The sequence below is a fragment of the Onychomys torridus genome, chromosome 23, assembly GCF_903995425.1.
Source record: "Onychomys torridus chromosome 23, mOncTor1.1, whole genome shotgun sequence".
NCBI lineage: Eukaryota > Metazoa > Chordata > Mammalia > Rodentia > Cricetidae > Onychomys > Onychomys torridus.
Window position 1 is genome coordinate 39,939,541 of NC_050465.1, and position 23,657 is coordinate 39,963,197.

Genomic DNA, 23,657 nt, shown 5'->3' on the forward strand with positions numbered 1-23,657 from the left:
CAACTCTTTCCAGGGAATCAGGCAACAGGCAGGCTTTCTCTGTCTCTGGATTGTGTCTGATCAGTGGCTTGGGTGTTAAGGGATATTGATAGACACAGACATTTTTTTTTAAAAAAATTACATTTGTATTTATTTTGTTGTGTGTCTGTTGAGGTATGCATGTAGAGATCTAAGGACAACTTGCAGGAGTTGGTTCTCTCTTCTGACATGTGGACCCCAGTGATCAAATTCAGGCCATCGGGCTTGGTAGTAGGAATCTTTACCTACTGAGCTCTCTCACTAGCTCTGAAAAAACTATACCCACCTGTCTAGCATTCCTAGAAAACTTTCAAGTAATGAGAACCATACACATCTTTTGAAAATGTGTCTTGATTCCTTCACTTCCTCAATAAGACCATACTCATCTCTTTCTTTACAAGATGTCGCACACTGCCCTTCAAAGGCTATCACCACAGCATCGCCTCAACTAAAAGGTACTTAGGCATTAGCTGGGCCACCACAGCATTGCCTTCACATCTGGAAGTGTCCCAAGACATTCCAGGAAGTCACGTCACTTGCTGACTGACATGCACAGGGACTTGTTTCTGCTTTGGTATCAGATGCATCAGAAGGTGGGAGCTAAGTGAAGAAGCATGTAGGCTGATAGAGTGATGTGTTTATTAGCTCACTGTCTGCGATCCTCCTCACGAAACAGTCCTGGAACATCATGAAAGCTTTCAATGGCTTTAGGATTCTGATGTGGCTTGTTCCATCTAACTGACTCTAAAGATCACAGGGTAACTTGCCCCTCACTCAGAAGTTTTGGGGTGGCCTTTGGTCAACGGTTCTTCCGCTCTTTCTTTGGGAAGGGCAGAAAGTGCCAATTCCGTCTCAGGAGAAAGCAGATCAAAAGCATTTTGGAGGAGTTCAGGTATACATGGTATAGATATAAAACTGATGATAAAAATCAGGATGGAAGATGCTGCTATCCTCTGAGTGGGATTGGGGGGAGCGGGGGCAAGCCCAGGGCCTGGTGCATGCTGGGCTCATGCTTGCCCTCTGAGATACAGCCCCAGCTAGCATCTTTTTGAAATCTTTTAAAATTCGTATTAATTTATTTATTGGGGTGGCATGTGCTCTGTGCATTTGGATAACAGCAGACAACTTGCAGAAGTCCATTCTCCCCCCTCAGACGGCATGGGTCCCAAGGACTGCACTCAGGTCAATCAGGCCTGGTGGCAAGCACCGCTATCTACTGAGCCACCTCATCTGTTCTACCCTTTTATTTATCCTATGCATACACTGCGAAACTAGGGAATAAACTGGACCTTTGAGGAGACCTACCTGAGGCATGGAGTGGAGTTCTCTTGGTGACATTGTCTTTCACAAAGATGGATGCACCCTGGTTCACAAGAGCTTCCACACATTCTGTGTGGCCCTTGAAAGCAGCTAGATACAACGCCGTCCGGCCTTTCTCGTCCCTCAGGTCCAGGTCCACTAGTGACTGGAGAAGGACTTCCAAGGCTTGGTGGTGCCCATTGTAAGCCTGTGGAGAAGAAAGCCACAAATAATCCCGTGGCAGCCACCTGAGGGGCTGAGCTTCCAGAGTCGCTGACTCCTGAGCAGAGATGCCTAGTGCCTAATCCTGTTGCAACTTGATATGTTTGGTTGATGTCCCTGGGAGGCCTGTCCTTTTCTGAAGGGAAATGGGGGGGAGGGGATGGGGGGAAGAGGAGAGGGGGTGGACTGAGAGGAGAGGAGGGAGGGGGAAATGCAGTCAGGATGTAATATATGAGAGAAGAATAAATGAATGAATGAATGAATGAATGAATGAATGAATGAATAGACAAAAAAAGAAAATAGCCCATTGGAGCACCACTTGGGATGGACTCTAAAGCCAGTAAACGGAAGCTAGACTGAAGCACTAATTCACGAACCTCTGGTTTCATAGAAATGCCTGTTTCCTCCATTGTCAACTAGTTTGCTCAAAGGCATCACATCCATCAGTGCCCGTTTATTAGATCTACCAGTGTAATAATCTAATAAAGACAAATGGCTGTGTGAATTATACGTTCATCTACCAGTAGAGTCAGACACATATCAGTGGGCAAGGAGAACATTTTCAGGATCTTTCCTGTTAATAAAGCTAGCGGAGGAAATTATTGGAAACATTAAGGACTCTGTAATCCAATCCAGGCATGCAAACCTTCCCTCACAGCCCGCCACGCAACTGATTGCTAACCACGAGCGTGCAGGCGAGTTTCTTAATTGTACTTAGAGTTTCGTTTCCTTGTCCACACACTGAGAGCAATAAAAGCTGCCTCCTGGGATGAAGCTGCCGCAGAGATGAAGAGAGACGAGACGCTGCACCGGCTTCACCTGAGATCTGATGCGCAGTGCACGCCTGCCTTCCTCGCCCTTTCTTCCGCTGAGCATGATAATGATAATGTAAAGAAGCCACAGAAACAATGAGGGAAATATAGGACATGGGTCAGGGCCAAGTTCAGATCTATTATGAGGCCCTAGGCTGTCTACTATTAAAAACAAGCCAGAAAGTCGGAGGCTTTTAATTCAATCTGTAAAGGAAAAAATATTACTCCCCACCCTCACAATACATAAGCAAAGGATCCAGAAAATCAGAAAGAAAGGGTTGGGCTATCTGGGGTGCAGAGGGTCACAGGGACAAGGAAGGAACAGGAAAGGTCTGTCCTGGGGTCTTTAGACATCAAAGACCCTCTCTCCCGTCACTGGCATTTTTTTTCACTGTACTATATCCCTCAAGGTACCATGAATTTACAAAAGACTTCACACAAAGGATTAATTTCCTTAATATAAAAAGAACTTTTGGAAACCAGCAAAGTGTTTAAAAAGAACCTAAAACAGCCACTCACAGAGGGGGAAAAATGTAAAATGCCAACAGACATATGAAAATCTATGTAAATTTTTTATAGTGTTATTTAATGGCTACCTGGACAATGAATGAAGGGTTGGCCATACCCAACATCATTAATATTGGGGGGAAAGCAATTTTAGACAACCTGGTAAGCTGCTATGACTTTTGTGGAGGGTGATATGCCAGTATCCAAAAGAGGTTTTTTAGAAACTAAGTTGCAGGCAATATATTTAGCATGGCCTCGTTTATATAAAAAGAAGATGAATGTGTGCATATTTATATTTATATGTACTTCTATAGTTACAAGAAAAATTCAGGATACCAAAGAAGCCAATAATGGTGGTTATTTCCAGAACTAACAGATATTAAGTATATGTACTTAATTTAACATCTTCCTAAAAATAACTTAAAGATTTTTACCCTGAGTATAGATTAACAATAACAAAAACTAAGTTGAAAAGAATCAATAAGAATTAAGAGTACTGATAAGTTAAAAATAAAATTTTCTCATTTCATTATTTTCGTTAATGATTTCGATAATTTACACATATTAGAAGGGTATCCTTTATGAAACATGTGGTATGAATCATATGGTACCGAATCCCTATTAATATCCCTTTCCCAACTTCTCCCTTGATTTCTAAGCATACAGGTCTGACCTCTCCATGGTATCTGGATTTGAATGTCTAAGCGCCACGCACTGAATCCTGGATTCGCTTCCCGGATCTGCTCTGACTGCAGCCTTGCCTTCTCAGCAAAGGGCAGTTTGATCCTCAGGCGCACCCTCAGGTCATCTGTATTTCCCTTAAGCCCGTGACTGCAGCCTTGAACAAGCATCTGGGACAGTGGTGCGGTGGACTGTGACAGAGAGTGCCCTCGACGCCTTGCCCTGTCCTGAGTGGGTCACGCCAGCCCAGAGGAAGGTGCTTCCTTGCTAACTCACACAGAGGCATCTCTATGTTCTCAGGAATGACCTGAGAACCCCACACCTCCGTTCAAGTCCACAGAGGTGCTGTGTCACCAGTGGCAGCCCTCCATGCCACTCGTGGGACAGTGTCGCCATGTCTCATCTGAGGCGCTGCCGCACTGCACACTCTCGCCATACTGTTTTAACCAGAATTCCAGCGAAAGTGTCCCCTCCGTCCCTGTCCCTTCGTGATCTGCGGTGGACGCCAGCACCGGATGAAACCTCTCTACCCCCAAACCGGACGCCACGCCACCACTCCTTGCTGCAAATTCAGCCTAGAGCTTCTCTTGATGGCAGCGAAATCCAAAACCTGCCCTGACCAACCAGGCCTGGGCTCCGCTTCCCCAGCAACCTCCGCATGTCCTGGCTCTGGGGTACCCACACTGCCCTCTACGGTTAAACGCATGAATCTCCTCCTCCGGCCACTACACCTGCACTTTCTGTTCCTTGTCTGCAAAGTGCTTCATCCAGACAGCCCTGACCGTCCTGGTACATCTATGCAGATGCACCTTACCAGGGACGTAAGCCCCCAGTACGTGTCAAAGTTCAGCCTGCTTACTTCGTCTTTGAAGTACTCATTTTGCTATCAAATATTAATCGTGCATTTGTTGATTTGCTTTTGGTAATAGCAACGATCTACTGAGGACTTTCTATGCGCTGGGTGCCATGCCAAGCACTCCACATCTCGTTTATGGTCTGTAAATGTCCTTTTTTTTTTTTTTTTTTTTTTTTTTAAGATTTATTTATTATATGTAGTATTCTGCCGGCATATATCCCTGCCTGCCAGAAGAGGGCACCAGATCTCATTACAGATGGTTGTGAGCCACCATGTGGTTGCTGGGGATTGAACTCAGGACCTCTGGAAGAGCAGTCAAAGCTCTTCACCTCTGGGCCATCTCTCCAGCCCCAAATGTCCTTTTTTGGAGACAGGACCTTGTTATATAGCCTAGGCTGGCTTCAAAGCCTTAGTCCTCCTGCTGTAGTGTCTCGTGTGCTGGGACAGTCATCCGCACATATTTAGGCCTGTGACACCATGCTTATTGTAAACACCTTTTCCCACGGGTCAAAAACTCCTTAGGGAGTTACCAAGTCAGGATCTGAACTCAGTTTCTGCAGTCAAATAACCACAAAACTTCTCCCTCGGAAATTCCATTTGATTGATATGAAGGCTAAATATTTTTGTGTTTGCCTGTAATGGAATAGGGTGGAATAACAAATGCTGAATGAAAACCTAGATTCCTTCTATAGAAAGCTCCATATAAATGTAAACTATCTTGACATAGCTATGGAGCAAGAAGACCTGCTCTGGGGACAAGGTTCTAGACTACTGAGCCTTTACTATCCACTACTGCCTCTCTGGAGACAGGAAAACCAAACTTCCTGTGTCAAGAGCAGTAACTGCTCAGGACAGGAAGGCTGCATCGTAACTTAACTGAAGTAACCACTAGCTGGCTGCTTGGTGTGAGCTCGGCAACACTCAGTGGAATGCACCACCTCACCAATCTGCGGTTTAGAAGCTCTCGTGATCCTCATCTTACCAGGGAGAGCCCAGAGGGGCAGTTATGCTAAGGGTACGCAGCCTTGGGTGGAAGAACCAGGTTTTAGGTAAGACAGGCTGACCCAGGAGCCCTTTGGAGAGAGAAAATGGAAATTCAATATGGCAGCTTAGACGCTTGTTCCTTGGGCTCTTATGGGCAGTTGCAAATATCCACACAGAAGAGAACACGGTAAAATGTCTCCCATACATCCTGCACAGCTTCAGCCATTACCAACTGAGGTCACAGGTGATTTTTAAGCCAACTCAGGACCATCTAACTTTAAGCTAAGGGCCTATTTCTAGTGATAGGAATACCCATGTAGGACTGTAAATTAGATTTTCAGACTTTATTCTCTTTGTGACTTTCCAAACCATGGCCTCCCTCTTTATGGTAAGTGGTAGTTAACAGTTCAGCTTACTGAAAAACCATGACTCCATGCTAAAGGGACCTGGGCCCAGCAGACAGCAGCAGGTTCTACATACCATTTTCAAATCTGGCCCCTTCTCCATGATGAATAGTAAATGATAGGAATTCCAGCCACGCCACCATTTTCACGAATGCCCAGGGCCAGACAGTCATTTCTGGGTCATACGTCCTACGTAATCCATGTACTGGGTGGTCATGTAAATTGCACGCAGTGTGACCACATGATCTATGTGCATGCATGGAGTGGCCACGTGGGCCCATGTGCGAATGCATGGGGGTAGTCCTTAACAGGCAGATCCCATGTACCCGCCCCCTTCTTCTCAAGTGTCTTTCAGCAGGCCTGATCACACCCTGTCCTTTCCTCTTCCTAATAAAACTCTTGATAGTGGGTTTAGGTTGTGATTTGTGACTTCTCCTCGCAGGGTAAGACCGCCGCACAAAATCAACAGTTAACACTTTCATTTCTGTTCACTGAACTTAGCCTAGGAAAACTTACAATACGTGTAGACACAAAGGACAGTGGCCGGCACAGTTAGGTTTGATAAAGAGAAGACACACAGGGGAAGGAAAAACAGGCAGGCAGGAGGCAGGGAGCGTTTCTAGAACAATAGCTGTAAGGAGGTACCTAGCCCCTGAGCTTTCTCTTTTAATCCCCACAATTAAAACAACAACAACAACCACCACCAAAAATCCACTTGTTGTTTTCCAGTTAAAACAGCTTAGGATAAAACACAACACAATTAGTGCTACTAATTACAACTTTCCAGCTCCAGCCTGGATGATTCTGTGGACTGGGCACGTGAAAATGCTCAGAATGGATCAAAAGCCAGATTTACCTACAGGGTGGATTCTCCTGTTTCCTCCATTTGTTTGCAGCTTTTTTTCCCTTAATTTTTTTCTCATACACTATATTTTGAGCATGTTTTTCCATTCCCCTAAACTCCTCCCCAAGCCTCCCACCTCCTTCCCACACAACCTCATTTTCTTGTTCTTTCTCAGAAACAAAAATAAAATGAAAATAAAAAACAAACCAATAAGACATAAGAAATGCCAAAACAAAAAGCCCACAACAACAACACTCGGTGTCCATTCCGTGCTGGCTGCCTTCCCCTGGGCAGGGGGCCTGGCCTGTTCAGGAGTGTGGTTGATACACCTAGAGAGATTCCATTGGAGAAAATGGGTTTTCCCTTCGCCACCAGGTAACCATTGCAAAGAGTTTGTGTGGATGAATTTTACTATGCTAAGATGTCACTCAGAGTACCAGCCTCTAAAATTATTTAAATTATTAATTTAAACTACATCAAGAAATATCTCATTAGGCATCTTAAATGCCTCAATCGTGATTCATTTACTTAAGCCTTTAAAGATAGAAACTATGGGCAGACAAGGAGAGAGGATTTGGGAGCCCAGCACACTTCAGGGACACCACAAGTCCATCTGGAAATCTCAACAGCTGGAGCCTCCCATCTGCATAACCTCATTTCTTGATTTAAATTTTTCAAGTGGAAGAAATGAATATGAGATTCTCTGAGCTGATAACCCTGGAGATTTGAATCATTCAGGCAGGAAATAGCACCGCAAAGCAGGTCAGGTCTCTCTATGGGTCAAGGTTTAGGGGCATCTGTTTCAATTTCCCTGCTAGAATTCTTTCACCCAAGAACAATAGGCCTTGGGTTTTATCCAGTAAGGCCTGGAGAGGGCGATGAGCAGATTTATAGGTGTCTTGCAGTAAATACTTGTAAGTGCTAGCTTGTAGAGGGAAATAGTTCTAGAACAGGTCCACTGGGATCATTCTGGTCAAAGTCACCCCCATCGTTTCAGGCTTTGGCTTCTGCTCTTTTGTAAGTGTGTGGCCTTTGAGACAGAAGTCACACCATCTTCTTTATCTCCTCAAATCGGAACAAGTGGTTTCTGTTTTGCTCAGGGTAAGTCAGAGTTGTCAGCGCGGACCAGGAAGGTCCCGTGAGATGTCGTGGCGGTTGTTCCCCGACTCTCTCCCTCGCCACTCTGACCCCTCCTTGGGGGTCACACTGTTGTTCCGTGGACATGCCAAGCATCCTCCAATGCCAGGAGTGTACCCTTGTGCCCAGAGTCTCCTGTCAGAGAGCAATGGGACAGGCCCCCTGTGCGAATGTGGCATTCTTCCCCTCTGTCGAACAACAACACCCCCCCTGTCTGCCACCTCCAGCCTCCAGCACATGGGTTCCAGTTCTTTCTCTCCTGTAGCACGCATTAGCATCTGGTGTGCTACTGCTTGCCCAATATCTCTCCAGTAGGGGGAGCTCTGCAAGGACTGAGGCTTCACTCCTTCCCTGTGACCGCTATCTCTTTCTAGGAAGGTGACTGGCGCTGTTCCCAGCCAGTGTGTGTCTCAGGGAGGAGAGAGACTCGTGGTGATAACCATGAGGATGAAGTTGGCCGTTGACACACAGATGCCACCAGGTGCTCTTCTAATTGCTTTACCCGGGTTAGCTCGTGCCCTTTGCACAAGGGCTCTTGAGGAGGCATCGATTTCTTCTGACGGGTGGGGAGACAGACACAAGACGTTAGGTACTAGGCCAACCTCACGCAACTGACAAACGGACAAACTCATCTGCTTCGTTCCCTTTCCTTCACAGTGGAAGGCAACATGTTCAGATGTGTCACTGATGTGAAGCGTGGCATCCAGGACCGCCTCTGCTCATCTCCTCTGGCCCCTGCCAGCCACAGCACTGCCAAAGCCCAGTCTTGGCATGGAGTTACCACCATGCCACCCTCTTCTATGCGAGGGGAGACCCAGACAGCTCAGAAGTGCACCTCTCACACAGTAAACCCAAAGCAAATCATTTGGGGGGGAGAAAATGAGGATAGAATTTTTGGAAGCCTAGACCTCTCTTCTCAGTAGCAATGCAATCAGCTCCATGTTCAAAGGACACGAGGATCCTGCTCTAAAAACCCACACAGCTCTGGGGAGCCTTGCTCAGGTATAGCTGACAGGGATTTTCAAGGGCAGCCTGCTCTTAGAGCCAACTGCTCTGAAGCTTTGTCCATACGAACATCCCACTGCCCACCCACCTCTCCATCTAAGTCTTCCTCCTGGAACAAAGATGGACGGCTGATTTCACAGCATTCAAAATGCAGGTGTGCGTGTGTGTGTATAGGTTGATTATGTAGTGGGTGTGTGGGTGGATATGTGAGAGGCTAGGAGTGGGCCTCTCCAGGTGCACTAACAAGTCTCTCTCCTATGGGGAGACAGGCAGTGGAGCGTGACTGGCCCTGGACACCTCCAACTCTGTGTCAAGGCCTTGTCTCCTCTCACCTTGCAGGAATGCCCACCTGTGCCTATTAATAAAACATTCTTCTCCCTAAATGGTCGTGAGAATAACACTGAAGAAGTGTTTGTGCATCATCCAGGTAAAATTTGCCAGTTAAAAGTAGACCTGGCCCCTTTCCATTCTCCTTCAATCTTGTCCCATTGTATTTACTAAACAAAGGCATGTCTATGAACCACCCCGACCTCTGTGACCAGACCATGCCTGAGTGTTCAGCCTTCAGCAACACTGTGGGCAGGCAAGCTGGCTGTGGTGGGGTATGACTGCCAGGCAGCAGGGCTCTCTCAAACCGGGGCTAATCACTGAGGGTGAACCGCACACCATCAGAGCAGAGGCGGAAGAGCCTCCAGGAGGAGTTTTGGAGTCAACACGCCCCACTTTGACTACCAGGAGGTGGGGAGGATGCTTTGCTAGTGAGAACTCTGCCCCGGCCGCCCAGACCTCTCCAGCATGAAGACCAGCCCAGGAACCTCCTCTGAGGACAGTGCAAGCCAGGAAGAATGATGTAGCTGCTGTTCTAAACCTGCTCCTTTTCTTACACAGTTTTGTTTAGAACCCACACAGGTTTTAATTGTGACATTTGAAAATGTGACATTTGATTATTCATAGGTTTAGCATTTGCATATTACTCTCCATAACCAAATCTCTTCAGCTGAAATGTTTCCTTTATATAAAAAAAAAATGATTAAAGCTTATGGTGATCATTCACTACACCTTCCGTGGTAGCAACTCTAGGTAGGCTTTTTTTTTTATTTGTCCCCATTCTACGGATGAGGACACTGAGGACAAGGTGGGTAACTCAGGTGAAGCTGGTGGCACAGTCCCTCTTGGTGGCACATGCTTCTAACCCTCTGCTGTTTTCATTGGCACTGATCACTCCTTTCTGGGCTACATCTCAAGAGCAGGCGAAGTTTCTGGAACTTGTTCTTTGTGCGGCAAACAGGGGAAGCTGCCCACGGCAGTGCACTTACCGCTAAGTGGAGTGGACTCTTGGGAGCAACGCAATCTGATTCTTCAAAACCAGTGTTGGTTCTTTCCAAAAGCTGTCGAGACAAATAGATAAATAAATAAATGCAGGAGTCACTAAGGAATTGTGGTCTCTGGTTACTAACATGGACGAGTGAGAAGGGGCTTCTTAAGACATTTTACAATGTACCAGCAAATGAAGTCCAGAGGTCAAGTACCACCAGCTCCATCTGACCTGCAAACCATGTATTAAGTTTCTAGATCAACTCGGCATTTGCCAGCTCCTCAAAAGAGATGTTTGTACATGAAAAGATGCTTCTTGGCCAATTCAGAAAAAAAACATGTCTATTATATCCGTTTCACTGAGAGAATTCATAATAATGAAAAATGATAGCTAGTGTTTATTCCATTATCAAAACACACATTGACTGAAAATACTGTTGGAAAAGACAGGCGAGTCTCCTTATTGTCGTGAAGCTTACAGTTTAGAAAAGAAATCAAACACAGACAAATAAATATACAAACGCGGAAGCATTTGAAGTGCCGTGTGCCGACATGACATAAAACATGGTACGTGGTGGTGGAGCAGGAGGCTGAGGGTTAACCCGGACCCATGGCAAGGGAAGGCCTCTCCAAGGTGACATTTAGTGTCTTAAAAAACGGAGACTTAAGAGAGGTAACATTGTAACAAGAGAGGACTGGGAGAATGGTCAGTGAAATACACGAAGCCCTAACATGCTGAATTAAGAAAATCTTGTGGTGCTGGGGAGAGTGACTGGATGATGGCATGCTCATGGACTACTGCTAAACCTTTCTGTCTATTCATCATAGGAAGTCATCCCCCAGTAAATAGTTAGATGAGTGTAGCATGAGGCATGCATGGAGAAATGTACTCACGCAACACACGTTAGTGAATGATTATCGTGTACAATGGTTACAGTGTACAATGACTGAAGATGTAAGAGTAAAATAAAAGTTGACTTTCTCATGGAGGAGGATATACAATAAAATGTTAGAGTACATTATGTAGTACAAGGTGTTATGCAAAATGAAGCAGAGATGAGGGTCTAGAGGGCAATCCTCTGCAATTTTACATAGAGTGACGGGCCTGGCCTCACTGAGTAGATAGCCAAGCCTGATCTGGAGCAGAGGAGACAACCTTGTGGCTATCTGGGCATTCCAGGGAGAATGGTCAGCAACCAGCAAGTTCCTCAGGGACAGGTGTTCCCAAGTTCACCAAGGCGGCTGGAGCAATGTCGTGGGGAGACTGAGAAGGCAGAGGAGGAATCAGGTGGGGAGAGAATGCTAGAAAGATCCTTGTGGGTTGCAGTCAAGATTCTGCCTTTGATCCAAGGTGTGGTGGAAACTCACTAATGTGCTTTGAGCAGAGAAATGGCATGATCTAAATGTCTGATTCCAGAGTGGCAATGATGGGGGAAATGTCAGCACCTAGGAGCTGAACCTCATCTCAGAAGAGAAACACTGTGGCATGGACCAGGAGGGATCAGCTGAGACAGAGACAATGGACTGGGTAACTGGAGACACAGAATCAACCAAATTTGATTAAACAGGAACAGAACGAAAAGAGTCACACAAGGAAGACTCTGTTTTGTAGCCTGGACTACAACATGAGTTCGAGACCAGTCTCGGCAAGTTAGTGAGACACTGTCTTAAAACAGAAACTAAGGAGAGCTGGGGATATAGCATGGTGGAAGACTGCTTGCTTAGTATGAACAGAGCCCTAGGATTGACCCACAGGGCCCACAGGGGGAAAAGGGAGGGGACAGACACAGACAGACAGATAGAAAGATGGAGATACCATGATCTGAGCAGAATATGTGAGGAGAGACAAAGGGTAGGCTTGCCCTTCTGACAAGATATTCCTCTTTGTCTTGCCTTGAAATTCTTTGTCATATACAGATGCATACAAAGGACACGCCCATCCAACATTCAGAGCCGGGATGGATGTGTGAACACAGTTGCCATCAGTGTCCACCCTAGATCCCTGGTGGGTGGGCAGGACTGCCCTATATGGCAGGGTTAGACACTCCCAAGTGACATTTTCTGGATGCTCTAGAGCAAGGGCTCCAGACAGGATTTAAATTCTGGCAATAAAAGGCACTAATAGAAGTTTTGAAGACAGAAACGGACAGAATAAACCCCTGCCATTCTGGTGGGGATCATGGTTGTGGAGTTGTGTTTGCTTGTCTTTTGGCTTCTCACATACAGGTCATGGAACAGTACGGTTCAGAAGAAAGAGGTGGCCATGCTGGGCATCTGCTTTGGGGCCGGGTGGATCCAGCCAAAACTCTGGATGGCTCTAGAGGCAGAAGTGTCCCTGCATATCAGCAAGGATGGTGTGTCTTTGAATCCTCCACTGCAGTGGCTTCCCTGGGATTCACTCTCTCCAGGATTATGGGGAAGAGGCTACTCCCTAGCATAATGCCTCCTCTGTTCAAGCTTATTCCTGGACGTCCAGCCTAGCCTCCACTTTCCTAACCATTCCCATAGTCTTGTAACACCCACCAAACAAAATTATATCTTTCCATCTTCAGCTAGGCAGCATGTCTTCACTGTCTTGCAAATGAAGCCTGCACAGATTTTTACAGAAGTTTTCTATTTTTAACTTTTGTTTTTGGTGGGGGGCGGGGAGAGGGGAGGTCAGCCTCTCACCATGTAGTCCTGGCTGGCCTGGAACTCACAGAGATCTACTGGCTTCTGCCTCTAAGAGCTGCAGTTACGGACTGTGCCACCAAATCTGGCAACAAAGGTTCTGGTATGGAGAGTGACAGAGGCAGAATTACAGTAGCCAAACCTGAAAGGCGAAAGTTCCTCAAAAGAGTACCACCCACTTCTGTCCTTGAGACTCTCTACCAGGTCAGGTGAAACACGCTGCCAGTGCAACAAAGTCCAAATGGACACGATGTACTCAGAAAACACCCTAGAAATGCACAAGCTAAGATGCTCAACAGGACAACCCGCAAGGAGGACTGCAGAACATTTAACTTCCTCTTCCTGCTTCCTAACCTGTGTTTCCTGCAGCGAATATGTACTGTTACTGTGTCTCAGTTAGTTTCTGTCAGTTTGACCCAAGCTGACACACACATGGGAAGAGGGAACCTCCACTGAGATATGGCCTCCGTCAGCTTGGCTTGGGGACATGTCTGTGGGGCATTTTTTTGAAGAGTTGTTGATTGATGCAGGAGGGCCGGCCCACTGTGGGGGATAGCACCCCCTAGGCAGATGGGCCTGGGCTATGTAAGAAAGTTCGCTGAACAAGCCAGGAAAGCAAGCCAGTAAGAAGAGGTCCTCCGTGGTCTCTGCTCCAGTTCCCGCCTTCAGGTTCCTGCCTTGAGTGTCTGCTTTGACTCTGATCAACAATATACTGTAAAGTGTAAAGCTGAAAGAAACCCTTTCCTCCTCCATGCTGGCTCTGGTCAGTGTTTTTTTCACAGAAGAAACAAATTATAATCAGTATGTTGTATTTGAAAACAAGTTCTCAAGTTTCCATGAAATCAAAAGAACAATGCCCTCAGATCCTCAGGTGGCACAGAATGCCTTTCCAGAGTCAATACATATGGGACAAAATGTTATAATTAAGAGGTTTTGGTAGATTAAATAACAAGTGTAGAAATTAATAGCTCAAAGCACACAATTTTCAGTTTATAGGTAACACATTATAAATAACTACATTAGAAGTGTGAGATACTACATGTTTGTTCCTCGTTAATATGAGGATAGAACCTGGAACTTAAACAACTTAGGATATACTAAAATAATGAACACAAATTTAACTTTAACTTCAAAGTACTGATTAAAAAACCATCTCTCGTACACGGCTGAAATCAAAGGAGTCTTCGCTGCCCAATGGGGCCAGTAAACATCTGCTCTTTGTTTTGCAACATTATCACCTTCAAGACTTCCTGGAATTGACAGTGTACACCAGCTCCAAATCCTGTCCTAGAATGAACCTGTAACCGAAGGAACACAGAACCATTTCCCCCACATTGACAAACCCAAGGAACAGGGGCAAGAAGACAATACACCCAGAATAGACACAGATTGGTTCTGTTCCCATGATGTTTATTTTGGAAGAAGATTTTTCCACACACAAAGTTTGATCATTCTACCAGCGTGTGATGCCTTATTTCACTCACTCAGCAAATATTTGCTGGAGGAAGCACCAGAACTCAATTTGTGCAGTGAGCAGATGCGGTTGCTGACCTGATAGAATGCAGAGGCTATCGGGGAACTCAGGGCGGTTAACGGGTAATTGAATCATTTAAGGCCGGAGTTGGGATGGGATGATAAAAGACTCTATGAGAGTCCAAAGAAGGACCTGATGTAAAGCTGCAGTCAGAGAAAATAACATCTAGCCCGAGGCCTGAACGGTAGGCAGAGGAAGAAAGACAGACTGTTCAAGGCTTCAGGAGGACAGGGAACAGGCCATGCACGTGGAGACCAGAGGACGATCTTGGGTGTCACCTTGTCTCAGACAGAGTCCATCTGTTGCTTGCTACTGCATGTGCCTGGCTGGCTTGTGAGCTGGGGGGGGGGGGGTTTCTCCTGTCTCCAGCTCCCATCATGCTCCCGGGATTACAGCTATGTGCCACTGGGTCTCACTTTTATACGGGTTCTGGGGCTTCAAATTCAGGCCTGCATGCTTGGGAGCCATTTCCCCAGCTCCTAGGAGACTTTTTAGAGGATTTTAGGACAGTAGTTTTAAACCCAGACTTCAAATACAAATAGCTAGTCAGTCAATAAAGTGAACTGGGCAGGGAAGAGCCATGATCATGATAATATTCTTGGCTTTTATGATTACAAGCCATTCTGGCTACACTGAGAACAGTAACTACAGTTATGCCAGGGGTGAGGAATTCAACCCTAGAAACAGGGGGTCAATTAAGGTATTTCTACTATGAGATTTCTAAATCACGGTTTAAGCTGGAGAGAACCAATATTCTCACACTGAGGAAAAAGCAACAGAAATAAAGGAAGCAGAAGTTTCATTTGCTCCTTTGTGAATCCATTCAATAATTGTTTGCTGAGTATTGTGGTAGGCACTGAGATAATATCTCTTAACATAAACTCTACCCCACAGAACTTATTGTCTAGAAGGTAGAATACACGTTTCATTGGTTGAACATTGGAGAAAGGGGATAGATTACAGTTGGGGATGACATCCATTCTCCAGCTTTAGTAACAGAAGACTTGGTAAACTTCTCTTTAAGATGAGAAAGAAAGAACAGGCAAGATCATGGCAGAGAACTATGCAGTGAATGACAGTCAGAAGCACAGCTAGGTGAGTCAACAGGATATGTTTCGTTTAATGGATGGCTGAATATAAGGCATGAGGCTCAGAACAGAGACCCTGCTTACAGCTTCCTCGTGTGAGAGATTATTCAGGAAGAACGTGCAGTGAGAGAAGGCAGAGGATTTGGACTATAACTCTAAGAATTCTACTACGTGGGGATTTATAAATGGAAGAGAGACCACAATGGGGGTTAGGAGCAGAGAGATATAAGAGGAAACCAGCACAGTGAAATGATGATGGTCATGACGTTGAAGGTACTGAAGGGGACCAATGATGCTGGGAAGATTCTGATGACAGCCAAGTTATTAAGCAGTTGCTCTAAATCAAGACCCTCACTTGGGTCATCTCAATCAAGCCCATAGTAACTACTAAGGTAACATCCTCGTGTGGGCACAGTAAGTGGCAGGTAAGGGGATAGAACACAGGTCTAACACACTGACTTCTTTACCACAGTATCTTCTGATTAAGACAAAGCTGAAATTTCTTGGTATTTCACAGAAATCTAGGATGGGGGCAGGAAACAAGAAGTCTATTTTAAGTATGAGAGCCTTTTTGTGTCTCTAATATCACAATGTCTTTTAATCTGTGTGACTCTGTTTCTTAAAGAGTAGTAAGTAGTCATCTTAGTTCCATGGGGACACTAATTGGGACCTGGCTTTTCTAAGTTCTATCTTCCTTTAATATATATTAAAGGTTCTTCCTTCGTTAAGAGGACAGCCTGGAATTGATAAGAAGAAAAACAATTAGCAAGTCATTCAAAACTGGCATTTATGATTTGAAAGAACTTTCCTTCCCAATTTAAGATCTGGTGCTGAATATATCCACTCCAGGGGATGGGGCAGAGATTTCAATGCAGCCCAGAGACCTCATATCACATAAACTCCTCCCTGGAGGCATATGGGGTCAGGGAGGGTCAGAGCACTTATACCATAGTTCATGATATGGCTTGTGGCTTATAATACATCTGGAAAATATACTTGCCCTACAGAGATCAACCTCAGGCTACTTCATCAAAACTAGAAATGGAATGTGTTCTTCCGAAATCTAGTTAGAGGTAAGAGCACATGCAAAGCAGCAGTATTACAGAAAGCAATCAGCACAGAGATCCTAAAGTCAAATCAGGGCTATCACTTTATATATCTGGTATAAAGCATATCAGTTTAACTTTCCCATAACTATACTTCCACTTAATATGCTTATCAAAATGTACGGAGTCCATGAATTCATAATAAGCTATACCCAAATCTAATGTCATAAATGCAATATGTACATACCCAATAAATCATCCAAGATGTCTATGGACACAATGAAACTTGTACTCATTCTAAGGATTGCTTGCCTTAGTGAAACCTTCTAATGGACATCTTATCCCTTATCACCTCTAAAATCCGGAAGTTCATTCTTTTCCTAACTGATCAATCAACCACAAAGTTTCTACACAAAGAAATAGCATGGCTTGGGCCTACTTATTCCTCTTTTGCTTCTTCCAGCCAGCATCAGTTTGCCAAGACTTTTTGGATACAGAGACGGGAAGATTGGGTGTTACAGCCACTTCCAGCTCCCACTGACACGTAAAGATAAGGCATGAGTGGAGAGAAGGAAGACAGCATAAGCAAACAGGCTTTCTAAGCATCTTGACTGTAGATTTGGTGCACAGGAACAGGGGGTGGCAAGGATGCCTGATGGATTTTGTTGCTATTGTTTCTGAGGAGGGCAGGCTCCCTCTGCTTCCCAGGCTGGTCCTGAGCTCATGGGTTCATGTGATCATCTGGCCTCGGCCCTGAATGCAGCAGGGACTGCAGAATGACCCCAAGCTCAGCTCTCAGCATTTCATTCAGCCTGAGGAGACCGCTGTATTTGAGCTTACACAATGTCTAGGACATTTTCTCTGAACTTGGAGGCACTTCCTCAGGACCAGAAGGCACATTCAAAGACTATCTTAATGTCTTAGATGTAAAGGCAGAAAATGGGAAAAGCAGAATTTGAACTTCTTGCATGGAGGCATTTCCACAGGACCAGAAGGCTCACTCAAAGACAATCTTAATGTCTTAGATGTAAAGGTAGCCAATGGAATAAAGTGCATCTGTGGTAACAAAGACCAAATATGACTTCAGTGGTAAGCCGATGGGCTGGTAGGTTAGCCCAACAACAATCTCATTGAATTTTGGGAGGCACACATAAATATTGCAACTTGAACTGGAAACCCAAGCTTTATAAATGGTATAAATTATCTGTCTATTTGAAAACATGGTAGTGAAAACTTTAAGGATCCCCAGGGCCTCGGGATTAGCTAAGCTAGTCTTAAAGCATTCTATTTAAGAAAACAGAAAGTAAGTGTGGCTCAGACTGTAAAAACGGGAAAGGCTAGCTCGTGGGTCTGTGAGGTAACTCCTGTCTGCTTGTTTCTGGTTACACTTTGACATCATAGCTAGTGTCCACAAATAAGGGGACAGGTAGGGCTAGAAAACCATTGACATGTCCTCGAGGGCCAAGACAAGGAGAGGTTTGTAGACGGATTTCTTGTTCCTTTGGCAGTAAGGACCTGTCAAGTCTATGATGGGTTAGAAGCAAGACAAGGCTCCTGGAAAGTTGTCAGAAATTCTATTTCACATCCCACTTGTTTATGCCTAGGAATGAATGCTACTTGGATAACCCCAGGAACACACCTTACCTCCTCAGCTAGGGGTGTGTGTGTGTGTGTGTGTGTGTGTGTGTGTGTAGCTCAGATCCAGTCATGAAAGAGATCGAGTCAGGTGAAGTCTCGGACCACCCCACTGTATCAATACCACCTTTCCAGCAAATGATCCCAGGGACACAGTTAGCTTTTAGGAGAGCCCAGAGACTTTTCAATATCAGAATCGATACGACAAGCCAGGCCATGAGGACATCTGTGGGCGCCTGGCCGCTCTGCACAACCACAGATGCTCATCCCAGCCTCAAGTCAACGCTTCCCGGTACTGCCACGTGCAGACAGGCACTGACTGTCAGGATTCTGCTCACATGCCTCCACAGCCATTAGAAAAAGCTGTGTTGCTCGAAATTGTTACTGACAATGAATCGCAGAAACTCAGTGATTATAGAGAGGTATGAATCTAATGTACTTTCATTTCTCCCTCCCCTCACCCCCCTACCCCCAATTCCATAAATAAAGAACCATTAACTCTCTTCACGTGTGTCAGTCAAGTGCCATGCCACGTTAAGAGGCGATAACACACATTAAGAAGGGTGCTACTGGCAGCTAAGCTAGATTAAGTTTCCATTTCTTCTTGGGAGCTCATTTGGATGACTCTGCTTATCTCCTCCCCCCAGTGTGCAGCCGGTTCCTGTTGGTTTCCTTGCCAATTAAAAGGCATAAGAGCCTGCAGTATGTGCGAAGACAAGCTAATGAAACCCACAGTGAAGATAAAAGCCGACGTGAGATGCAGACTGCACGGTGTTCAAAGCTATCTTGCTCCGAAAACGTTCAGCTACTTTGACCCAGTAAAACCACTTCAGAGCCTACATTCTAAGAAAGACTTATGCTCAAAGCTATTCAGTAGTCAGAGTATAAACTAAACTATAGAACCATGGCTAAATCAGGGCCCTCTAATAATCGAATATGATTCGTTCATTGACATGCTGACCAAAAGTTTTTAGTATCGTTGAAAAAAGGCAAGCATAGTATTTTTATGGAGGAAAATCAGTGTAAACACTGTCTAGTTCATGTAGGACACTGTATATATGTTAAAAAGTATGGAGAAAATGTGAAGGAAATCTACCAAGAGACTAACAATGATGAGGACGGGTTCAACTTCAGGGATATTTACTCCTCATTCCCACTGTCTCACACATTCTAAACTCCCACAAGGAATAAATATTGCTCTCATAAAAATACCAGACATTTTTCTCTAAAACTTAGAGGGATCAACTGGGTGATTTCTGAAGTTTCTTTAGCTATATTCTACTAATTTATATCCAGTAAAAATTTAAGGACTTACTGTTTGATTGACTAGTATATTGATATACTAGCAATACCAGCCTAGACAGTATCATTGTTGGTCAAGCTGTATTTGTTATTTTGTTGTTGTTATTGCTTTGACAAGATACCCAACAAAAGAAACTTCTAAGAGGAAGTGCTTGCTTCTGCTGAGTTTAAGAAGGGGTACAGCCCATCACAGTGGGCAGACACGATGGCAGGAACAGGAAGAATCCTGGTTACACTATGTCAAACAGTCAGAAAGCAGAGAGATAAAAGCCGGCATTCTGTTGTCTTCTCTTCTTTATGAAGTGTGGGACCCAACCCATGAAATGGTACCACTCACATTCAGAGAGGGGTTTTTCAATCAGCTAAACCTCTCTGGACACTTCTTCACACTCATATCCAGAAGTTTGCCCCCTACATAATTCTGTTTCCTGTAAAGTTGACAATGAATACTAACTACCAGAGAGCACATTCTGTATTTCAGATCACAAGGGTGCCAACTCTCCATACTGTGGACCACAGCCACCAGGAAATTCTAGAAACACCAGCCTGATACAAAATGAGTGAGTACCATAAGCGGTTACAAAGTGGTTACTGACATAAGCGAAAACATTCTCAGGGAACCATTTATACCTACTTAGGACATGCTCATGAAGGTGTGCAAGTCCATTCTGATATGGCAATGTTTGCTGCAAGGAAACGTCAGTGCAGAAGAAAATCCCCGCTATTTCCTCGGTATTTCCAGGAAGGGAACTAATGCAAACCATGTCTATTCACCTCTTAAATTTTGAGAGCATTTCAAAGATGAGGTCACCTTTTTCTGTCAGTAATAAGTTCAAAATATTGTATTCTACCCCTTGGAGAAGGCATTTGATGATATTTAGTTCTTTTTCTTTGTATTCTTGTGTTATATGTATAGTGGTGGTGGTGGTTGTGCATGTGATTATTTGTGTGAATGTGTGTGTGTGTGTGTGTGTGTGTGTGTGTAAGGGCAGAAGGGGAAAAACAGAAGTTGGTGCTAATTAGCCGATATACACTGATAACAAGAATTTCGGATTTAAGACAACAGGAGTCCTGGCAGACACCAAGAGGCAACTGATGGATGCTCGACTATTCAGGAGAACACTGGAGGTCTATCCCAGGGTTCCCTGTATGTTAGGCATAAACTTACCACTGACATATGTCCCAGATGTCTAAACTTGTCCATAAGATGATCGGGAAAAATTCCAGATCTCTTCAAAAGCATTAACAGGCCCAGCCAAACATTCATTTGATAGCCTAATGCTAATTAAAGGCTAATTCTCTGCAAAGTTATATATTAACTTGTAGGTTCGTTTCCAGCAGAGATACAAATTATCTCTGACTGGTAGGAAAGAAAACCCAGGGGTTACCTCTTGCTGTCCTTTGGGACATTAACCAGTGTGATGTGTAGCCTAATGGTCCTGTTCTATTGCTGCATTAACTGCTCTGTTTCTCAAATGGTCCTTGGGTGAGCTTTACATCTTTCCCATTCCTCCACTACTTGATGAGATTTTTTTTTAAAGTCCTTAATAGATGTTTCTTCTCTCTTTGTAGGTGAGCTGTACTCTGCATTCTTTTAAAAAGTATACTTTGGCTCCACTCCTCAGCCCAGCCCTAACACACATCCTCAAAACTCCTATATTCCTTTTTAAAAGATTTATTTTTTTATGTATATGGACATTTTGTAGGCACGTGTATCTGTGCATGTGTGTGCAGTGTCTGAGGTGGCCAGAAGAGGGCAGCAGATCCCCTGAGCAGAGTCAGGGTGATTGTGAACTACCACATGGGCGCATAGAACCAAAGACAAACATGGTATGTACTCACTCATAAGTGGATTCTAGATATAAAGCAAAGAACAATCAGACTGCAACCCACAGAACCAAGGAGGCTATATATATATAGCAGGGGGGACCCTAGGATGAATGTGGCTTATAATAAGTTTTGGTTTTACTCAATTACTGGGCAAGCCTCAATGTAAAATGACAATGGACATACATGCATCAAATGCAGGACACTTTAATCCTAGAACTTGGGAGGCATGGGCAGGAAGATCTCTGAGTTCAAGGCCAGTCTGATCTACGTAGGGAGCTATATACTGAAAGACCATCTCAAAGAAAATCCGGGGCAGAGAGTTGCAGAAATGGCTTGGAGGTTAGGAGCTCTGGCTGTTCTTCCAGAGGGTCTGAGGTTCAATTCCTAGGACCTATAAAGCCGGTAACAACTGTCTGTAATTCCACTTCCAGTGGAACCAACATCCCCTTTAGGCCTCCACAGGCAGGCACTGCATTCAGGCAAAATACCCACACATAATAAACGAATAAATAACATACAAAATTAAAAACAAAAGTAAATTTTTAAAAGCATGGGAAACTTCTTTGTTATTATAAGGAGAAATTTTGTTTCTCAGAATTTCTCTTTTCTTACCAAATTACTGTGAAGTTTCCTGAGTGCTTAGCACTGAATCACACACCAACTCTGCAGCTGCCCACTGCACATTCCGACCTTAAAGCCTGGTCAAGAAAGACCGCCATCCTCAGGAGGGGGCCTTGAACAGCACAGCAAAGTGCAGGCTGAGCTCTGACCTGGCTCTGGCTTTTAAGAAAAAGATACAGATTCTGCACTATAGACCCATAAAAAGGAAATCCTATGCCTAAGCAAGAAAACATCAAGTGTGGCTTAATTTCAGCATTTACTCACCATAAAGAGCTCCGAGAAAGAGTTCCTATGTTTGTGTTTACAGAGGGTGCTGGGTTGGAAAGATTAACTCAAAACTATTAACATTAAACATTAATGGTGGATCTTATTAAACTACCCAAAGAATCACGAGAGGTTCTGGCGATTCCCCAGCTGCACAGCTGGACCCTAACTTATCTTCCCTCCTGCTCCTGCCCCATCCTTCTTCTTTTTCACCTTCTCTTCTTTCCACGGAGGCCACAGAGTGGGAGAAAGCTGTACACACCGCCTTAGGATGCTTCCTCTCAGACAGTTCAGTCCGCAGCAGCAGGAGGGAAGTGTGCTGCTGTCTATACAGAGCCTTTCCTCAGGCAGGCTCCCACCTGCTCTGTGTCCCTGCATTTCTAACAGGAGCAGCCCTTAGCCACGGAGACTCGGATCCCTCTCTCAGTCAGACACAGTCCAGCCCAGAGTGTCTTGTTTTCTTCTCCCTCGGTCAAGTCTGCCTCCAGGTACCCTCGGCACAGGAAGGGGTGTGAAGGGGTCTCACGTTCCGACTGGTGTTCCTGTTTAAACTCAAGCTTGGGGGCTTGTTCGCCTCAACACCCTCAGTCACTTTGATGGCCTCAAGTCTCCTCAAAAACACATTTTTACACCTTGACAAACACTTTCTTTTTCACGTTTTATTCATTTCGGTGGGGGTGGTGCGGTGCTCAGCACAAAATCCAGAGCCTTCTCTACCTTCGGCAAGCACTCTTTCACAGAGCTGTATCCACAGGCCTTTCACTGGCCTTTTGTACAGAACTTTTAAAATACAATATACATAATAATGGATAGTATTTAACATGGTGCCTGAACTAGCTAGTACTTGTTCTGGAAAGAATGTTTGTTTGTGTTAGTGCATGAATTTAAAAGAAAAAATGTGAAAGGATTATAAATACATCTTTACAATATAATTTATAAAAGAGAAAAAAATGATCCATAAATCATAGTAGGCCTGAGAAATCAATTAGTATTTTAATGGATATCTACTATTGTAGCTATCATAAACATGGACAAACAATAATTACTTTAATATAATTTTACTCTGCTTTTAGTATGTAGTAAGTATTTTGCATGTATTAGATACTCTTTTTCAGTGTTCCTTTAGTGACTACATACAATCTCAGTAAGTCAGTGCAACACTGTGTCAATATGACCTTTCTGGCTGGAGCCGAGTCCTCTGCAGGTGCTGTTACTGCCACTATTAAGAACCAGACAAGTGTATGCTGCTGGATCTATATGCATATTCATGTGCTCTCCTGATGATAAACTGTAAGAAGTAGAACATCAAGGCTTTGGATCCATAATTGGCAAAAAGAATCTTTCTAGTTACGTTGGAAGTTTAGCATAGCTTAGGGTGTGGTGCCTGCAGACACGCTTGCTGGGTCCATCATTTCCGTGCCGTTCACTCCCATCTCTAAGCTTATGTTTCTGATTCCACGGAAGCTGTGATTGAACCTCAAAGAGAAAGGAAACTCCTCACTGGAAACTGTTCTGAGGCTATTCCCAGCCGTTCTTTCATGCTGGGATGGAATACTGTATGTGTCTCCTCATTCTCTTTCTAGT

The 23,657-nt window shown here is 44.5% G+C and overlaps 1 protein-coding gene across 3 annotated transcripts in view; it reads right to left on the reverse strand.

Moving 5' to 3' along the window:
* The window catches only part of Ankrd44 (ankyrin repeat domain 44), a 266,329-nt gene that overhangs the window by 19,143 nt on the left and 223,529 nt on the right, over positions 1 to 23,657 (reverse strand). For all 3 annotated transcript variants that reach the window (XM_036173295.1, XM_036173294.1, XM_036173293.1), the window contains exons 17-18: positions 10,086 to 10,157; positions 1,324 to 1,525 (exon numbers count right to left, since the gene is read on the reverse strand). In XM_036173295.1, coding sequence (XP_036029188.1) covers positions 1,324 to 1,525; positions 10,086 to 10,157 — 274 coding nt within the window. The remainder of the gene's footprint in view (positions 1 to 1,323; positions 1,526 to 10,085; positions 10,158 to 23,657) is intronic.